Here is a 7,992-nt window from a genome sequence, read left to right on the forward strand (position 1 = left end):
GGGCCCTTAGTGAGGATGGCGGCGGTGGGACACGGTCCAAGGGACGGATCAGCCTCGGGCTGCCAACATCGCGGGCAACCTGGACAGGTAAGTGTGCTTAGTAAAAGTTGGCAGCTACAGTGTTTGTAGCTGCTGACTTTTTTATTTTACCGCCGGACCTCCGCTTTAACTCTCCAGGTTTAGTAAATCAACCCCATAGTTGAAACATTCACACACTCAGGTATATTAACCCCATGAACACTGTGAAACAAACACTTTCTAGGTAAAATTGACACAAGTTCTATAAAACGAGATGGTTCCTGGTCTTGTTTTAAATGGGGTAGGGCTGCAACCAACGATTATGTTCATAATCGATTAGTTGGCCGATTATTGTTTTGATTAATCGGATAATAGCCTTAAAAAACAATTTGTTGTTGGGCAGATTACAAAACACAAATTTCCGCAAAAACACATCACATGCTTTTCTGCAGCTTCTCCATTGAAGTATATTGAACCAAAAAAACAAAATAGCACCGTTTTGCGTTAAAAAGTCCCCGACCCTTTCCAAATACGCAGCAGCTGAAAACAAATCATGGATGTGAACGTGTCCCATAGGAAAACATGTAAATGAACTGTAGTGTTAGGGGTGCAACGGATCACAGTTGATCCGTGATCCGAACGGGTCACCCCCTTCGGATCGGAACACACTGTGATCCGCGGATTGCCACGGCTCCGGAGTTAGGCCGAAGCCGCGGCCTTTCCTAATGTTACGGCGGCGGCTCCGGAGCTAGGCCGAAGCCACAGCCTTTCCTAATGTTATGGCCGCGGCTTCGGCCTACCTCCGGAAGCCGCGACCATAATGCTAGGAAAGGCCGCGGCTTCGGCCTAGCTCCGGAGCTGCCGCCGGAATATTAGGAAAGGCCGCGGCTTCGGCCTAGCTCCGGAGAGATGGGGGGGGGGTCTCTGTACTAAGAGGAGGGGAAGGGTGTCTGCACTGAGGGGGTACTATAGTTGGTGGGGGGGGGGGGGGGAGGAGATGTGGATATTACAGTGGGGGAGATTTTTTTTTTTTTATGCCGATCCGAAAAATTATCCGATCCGAACCGTGAGTTTTTTGATCCGTTGCACCCCGTTTCTGCAAAAAGCGCCAAAAAAACACAGAGGTGTGACCCCGGCCTGAGATGTTTAGTAACATAATGGGGTAAAAAAAACAAAAATAAAGTACAAAAAGAGCAAATAATCGCTACTGTAAGGGGTTCATTTTTTTACTGTGGGACAGTGAAAGTAATATTTACAGTAGCGATTTGCTTTTTTGTACTATAAAGGGCTAATTTTAGTTGTTTTAACCCCATTATGTTACTGGCCGATTAAACAATTATGAAAATTGTAATCGATTAATTTCATAATCGATTAGTTGTTTCGGCCCTAAAATGGGGTATTGTGGTTGTCTCAATTTTTAAAGTAACAACGTGCAATCCTTCTCAAACATCAACAACCAGCTTTCATACATAATTAAAGGATCACTAAAGATTTTTTTTTTTTTTTTTTAAATAACAAACATGTTATACTTACCTCTACTGTGCAGCTGGTTTTGCACAGAGTGGCCCCGAACCTGGTCTTCTGGGGTCCCTCGGCAGCTGTCTCGGCTCCCCCCAGCAAGGACTCAACACCTTAATGCGAGAAAGCTCGCATGGTGTTGAGTGCTTGCGGGCGCGCTCCCATGATACAGCCGGCGGCCATAGCTGCTCACTGTATCACTCAGCCCCGCCCCGATGCACCGCATCATTGGATGTGATTGACAGCAGCGCAAGCCAATGGCTTTCAATCAACCAATGAATGAGCCGGGAAGACAGCCGTGAAGCCTGCTCGTTCACGGAGCGGGACGCTAATACTCAGATGTTTTTACACCTTAAAGCGGGAGTTCACCCAATGTTGTTTTTTTTTATCTTTTCCCCTTAGATTCCTGCTCGTTTTGTCTAGGGGAATCGGCTAGTTGTTTTAAAATATGAGCTGTACTTACCGTTTACGAGATGCATCTTCTTCCGTCGCTTCCGGGTATGGGCTGCGGGAATGGGCGTTCCTTCTTGATTGACAGTCTTCCGAGAGGCTTACGACGGTCGCATCCATCGCGTCACTCGTAGCCGAAAGAAGCCGAACATCGGTGCGGCTCTATACTGCGCCTGCGCACCGACGTTCGGCTTCTTTCGGAAAATCGTGACGCGATGGATGCGACCGTCGGAAGCCTCTCGGAAGACTGTCAATCAAAATAGGAACGCCCAGTCCCGCAGCCCATACCCGGAAGCGGCGGAGAAGATGCATCTCGTAAACGGTAAGTACGGATCATATTTTAAAACAACTAGCCGATTCCCCTAGACAAAACGAGCATCCATCTAAGGGGAAAATGTGTTATGTGCGGGTGAACCCCCGCTTTAATGCATAGAATGCATTAAAGGGGTGGTTCCACCTATCTAGCAACCTAACCTTAAACACATGGGCACATTTCTTCTAAAAACAGTTCGCCATCGACAATTTTTTTAAAGGTTTCATTACCTTTCTTTCGGCTCTGAGAAGCCTGAACTTCCGGGTCTGTCTCAGTGGCGGTGGGCGTGTCTATTTTCTTCCAGGATAGCCGCTATGCTTCCTGGGAAAGCAGCGTCACCCAGCGTCATGAGAAATCTCTGCAGTATGTTCTGTTTAGTTTGAAGGGGGCGAGTCCTTTTCAGCACGCTGCGCCGTTGTCCTAGTAACTGTGCAGTGTTGACGGCGCGCCCGCCGTCAACACTGCGCATGCGCGGGATAGAGCGGTGAATGCTGGGAGTACAGCATTCGCCGCAACCCGGAAGACACGTACGTCAGACAGCCAGGGCTTCAGACTGCCAGGAGCTAAGATGGAAACGTCCATCGCTCCATTTTATAAAATTCAATTTTTTATGATTCATGAATGACGGCGCTTAGGTTAATGGGACGGGTGAGTACATTTTTGTACACTATGCAAGCGGGAGAAAGTTTTTTTTTTAAAAAAAAAGAAATTCGGGGGAACCACTCCTTTAAGGTGAAAAAAAACTAGGGATGCACCGAAATGGAAATTTCAGAACCGAAACAAAACCGAAATAAAAAAAAAATTCAGTCCGAAACCGAAACCGAAACCGAAAATGAATTTTCTTTGTTTTCCCCCTATTACAATTTTTTGGCGGCAATCGATGTGGCAATAATAATTGATGGTTACAGTGGCTGCGTTTGATGGGCACAGTGGCGACGTGTGTTGGCACAGTGGCTGCATGTGATGGCACAGTGGCTGCGTTTAATGAGCACAGTGGCGGCAATTGATTGGGCAAACTGGCAGTGGCAAAAATAATTGATGGTTACAGTGGCTGCGTTTGATGGGCACAGTGGCGACGTGTGTTGGCACAGTGGCTGCATGTGATGGCACAGTGGCTGCATGTGATGGCACAGTGGCTGCATGTGATGGCACAGTGGCTGCATGTGATGGCACAGTGGCTGCATGTGATGGGCACAGTGGCTGCATGTGATGGGCACAGTGGCTGCGTTTGATGGCACAGTGGCTGCGTTTGATGGCACAGTGGCTGCATTTGATGGGAACAGTGGCTGCGTTTGATGGCACAGTGGCTGCGTTTGATGGGCACAGTGGCGGCGTGTGTTGGCACAGTGGCGGCATGTGATGGGCACAGTGGCGGCATGTGTTGGCACAGTGAGGCTGCAATTAATGTTTTTTTTGGTAGTCAGATAAGGCAAGCATGGCTCAATAACACACAATCGTTTTTTTTTTTAAAAAAGTTTGTGTGTTATTGAGCAATGCTTGCCTTATCTGACTACCAAAACAAATATCAATTGCAGCCTCACTGTGAAAAAATGGCAGATTTTTTTTTTTACATAGTCGCTCACCTCAGTTAGTTAACCATGTGCCTGTGCCTCCGTCCCCCCCTCCCCCAAAACATGGGACGAACTAGCCATTTAACAGATTGCTCCTAGTCCTAACAGGTTTTGTACACAACTTAAGTTAGTACTGCTTACTTTTTAAGTGGCGGTTCCTCCTAGGCAGGCAGTGTGATGTGACTCAGTCTCAGGCTGGTGATGCTCCGAGTCCTCCCTCGCCTCCGGCCGTGACGTCACGCGGCTCGCGCCGCTGGACTAAACCAAGAGACTCCCCCATAGGGGGAGTCCAAACAACAGGTGATAGGTCTTGCTAGGAGGACAAGGTGGAGCGCGAGCAGCAGTCGGCACACAGTTAATACAGTGCCACTGCCGCTGCCCGCTGTGCACGTCTGGCGGCCAGCATGTGGGTCTACATATATTGATATGAACATTGCCTCCCCCCCTCCTAGTAAAAAATGGTATCACCCATTCACCCAGCTTTATTATCGGCATTTTAAGTTTATTTCGGCAGGGACCCAGAAACGCTATTTTCGGCCGATATGTATCGGCCACCGATAATCGGTGCATCCCTAAAAAAAACATTTATCTTTACAACCCCTTTAAGGTGCACATTGACTGTACTCCGTCATCTGCAAGCATTTGCAGTGTGTGAGCCTGAGGTACATCCAGTATTCAGGCCACCATCTATGTACCCAACAGCCATTTCCATAACTTCCACTAAAGTTTATTAATTGCATGCCACATCCGTAGAAGTTATAGGGTCTTATAATAAAAACTCTAGGTCAGGGGTGCCCAACCTTTTAAAGAGAAAGGGCCACTTAACCACTTAAGGACCGCCTCCTGCACATTTACGTCAGCAGAATGACACGGCTGGGCACAGGCACGTACCCGTACATCCCCTTTAAGTGCCCAGCCGTGGGGCGCGCACCCATGACCCGGTCCAAAGCTCTGCGGCCGCGGGACCCGGTCGCAGCCGGTGTCCTGCGATCGGTCACAGGAGCTGAAGAACGGGGAGAGGTGTAAACACACCTTCCCCGTTCTTCACAGTGGCAATGTCACTGATCGTCTGTTCCCTAATATAGGGAAAGGCAATCAGTGACGTCACACGTCCAGCCCCACCCCCCTACAGTAAGAAACACATATGAGGTCACACATAACCCCTACAGCGCCCCCTAGTGGTTAACTCCTAAACTGCAATTGTCATTTTCACAGTAAACAATGCATTTTTATAGCACTTTTTGCTGTGAAAATGACAATGGTCCCAAAAATGTGTCAAAGTTGGCCGATGTGTCCGCCACAATGCCGCAGTCACGAAAAAAAAAAAAAAAACGCTGATCGCCGCAAAAAATGTCCAGCGGTATACAACTGCTTTAAGTGGTTAATTTAATTGGGCAAAATATTAATTTATTCTAGCCATTGAAATGAATGAATGCCCAAGTGCTTAAACGCATTTAGGAGCGCTGGGCGTCTTCTTTGCCAATGCTGTCCTTGGACATACTGGCAGTGTTTTTTTCTGCATGGATACATAGGATAATAATATTAAGGGATGTCTAGGGGCAGGAAAAAACGCCAAGAAGACTCCAGCAGTGTTTTCAATGCCCCCATATGCATGAGGCTTTAATCAAAATGTGCTGTCAGATGTACTTTACCAGCCATGACCGCTCAATACAGTAAAACTTCACACACCAGCTATAGAAAACAACTACAAAGTAACAATAAAAAGAGAATTTACTGAAAATGGGGCAGCTGTGCAACGTAGCCAATCAGCTTCTATCTTCAGCTTGCTCAGTGACGCTTTCACGATGAAAGACTGAAGCTGATTGGTTACCTCTAGTTTGGATACGTTCCCCTTCCTATTTTGGTTTCACTTCCATAGACACACACGAAGGGAGCTGTAAACATGTCCGGACATGTCATTCCAATAACAAACGCGCACAGGAGGTGACAGGACATGACAGAGCGCTCGGTTCAGGTCTTATAGTAAGTCAGGAAGCGCTAAGTCACTGTGTACTCCCCGGGTGGACTCTTACTTGGCGTCTTCATTCTCCACCGCTTCACACAGCTTCCGAGCCAGAGCCGCCATTCACAGCGAGGAAACCTCAGGACTGAGCGGCGAGCTCTACCATCACCGTACGGTATTATTCACCATTGTATACAGTACACACAGAAGTTTGCGCCTGCGCAGTCAGTGAAGGAACTTCCCCGTTAGGGGAACATTGAGGACAAGTCACCGGCCATTCAAACTTCCCTCTCCAGCCACCTTACTCCGCCCACACACACACCCATGTGCCCGTTCCCAAGAATAGGCGAATCACGGCGTACACTGCACTCGTAGCCCCGCCTTACTCCGCCCACACACACACACACCCATGTGCCCGCCCCATCAGTAGGCGAAGCACGGTGTACACTGCGCTCGTAGCCCCGCCCTACTCTGCCCAGACACACCCATGTGCCCGCCCCATCAGTAGGCGAAGCACGGTGTACACTGCGCTCGTAGCCCCGCCCTACTCTGCCCAGACACACCCATGTGCCCGCCCCCACGAGTAGGCGCCTCTCGGCGTACACTGCGCTCGTAGCCCCGCCCCTGGCACAGCTGAGCTCCTCCTCAGTCTTTTCGCAATAGCAAATCGCACACAGAAGTGGTGACAGGAAGGCGTGTGTTCTATCACAGGCACGGTTCTAGCATTGGCGGGCTGCTGCTGTGTACACTGCTATGGATTAGCTCTCTGTGCTTGCTCTCACAATCCTGTTATCGTGAGAGCCTCACCGTGTACTGCTGGAATAGCAGAAGGACTCAGAGAACCCCAAAGAGCCTGAAGCACCAACAAAATAGAGTGGGCGGGAAGGACTGTTGCGGTACACAGTAGACAGGTAAACTCAAGAAGAGTAGTAATGTCAAAAAATATACATCAATTTATTAATATAATGACACAGAGATAAAAAACAACAAACATCGATAATGTTTAAAAACAATGCACATAACGTGATATCAAATGAATCGCCGGAGGTGCAATCCCCAAGGTAGGGGGGTTGTTTGGTTGAAGTCACGATACGGGAGATCTCGACTAGTTTCGCGATGGATATCGCTTCATCAGGAGACAATCTACAAGTTGCTATATAAACACCAAACATAAGTACATTGACATAAATAAAAATCCATTAAATGTAAAAAAACACCAATGGAGATAAAGTTATACGTATAGGTTGGGGATTGGGGGTTGTGTCTCCTACCTAGGGGCAGGGTGTCTCCTGATGAAGCGATATCCATCGCGAAACTAGTCGAGATCTCCAGTATCGTGACTTCAACCTTCACCCAAACAACCCCCCTACCTTGGGAAAAAAATATGGATTGTGGAGTACAGATCCTCAAATCAGAGCACCTCATCACCTATAGAGAATACACAATGCATAAAAATATCCAAAATATATATATATATATATTTTCTCACCTCGTCTTTCAGGACAGCACTTGGAGAGAGAGCAGCTCCACCCACTTCCCAGGAAACACTGCAGCCATTGCTTTAAATTCCGATCCTTCCACCATGACCTCAGTTGTTGTGTTTCCTCCGGCCATGGTGGAAGCGCTGCAGGGAACCAGGGGTGTGCTGTACTCTCTCCAGGTGGAGGTGGCTGAGGCATACCTGCGGTCGGTTAGTTGTTCTCAGGCAGACCCTGCATCCCCTCTGACGGGTGGGCAGGGCCGGACTTACCATTGGGCTTGACTGGGCTCAAGCCCATGGGCCCCGCCCAATAGGGGGCCCCCTTAAAAAAAAATATATATATATATATATATATATTTTTTTTTTAGGGGTCCGGAGGTCCCCAGGGCCCCGGACGGCAACCCCCCCTTTTTTTTATTTATTTTTTATTAAAAAAAATGTTTTTATATATATATATATATATATATATATATATATATATATATATATATATATATATATATATATATATATATTATTATTAAAGGGCCCAGGGGTCTCCAGGGCCCCCGGACGGCAACCCCCCCTTTTTTTTATTTATTTTTTATTAAAAAAAATGTTTTTATATATATATATATATATATATATATATATTATTATTATTAAAGGGCCCAGGGGTCTCCAGGGCCCCCAGACGGCA

General features: G+C 47.5%; 1 protein-coding gene across 1 annotated transcript in view; it reads right to left on the reverse strand.

Moving 5' to 3' along the window:
- The window catches only part of ANKLE1 (ankyrin repeat and LEM domain containing 1), a 52,815-nt gene extending 46,712 nt beyond the window's left edge, over window positions 1-6,103 (reverse strand). The window contains exon 1 of the mRNA XM_040327049.1: window positions 5,904-6,103. Within this exon, the coding sequence (XP_040182983.1) occupies window positions 5,904-5,956 (53 nt within the window). The 5' untranslated portion in view covers window positions 5,957-6,103. The remainder of the gene's footprint in view (window positions 1-5,903) is intronic.
- Window positions 6,104-7,992: the final 1,889 nt, after the last annotated feature.

Source organism: Rana temporaria, chromosome 1 (genome assembly GCF_905171775.1).
Source record: "Rana temporaria chromosome 1, aRanTem1.1, whole genome shotgun sequence".
In the NCBI taxonomy this organism is placed as follows: Eukaryota; Metazoa; Chordata; class Amphibia; order Anura; family Ranidae; genus Rana; species Rana temporaria.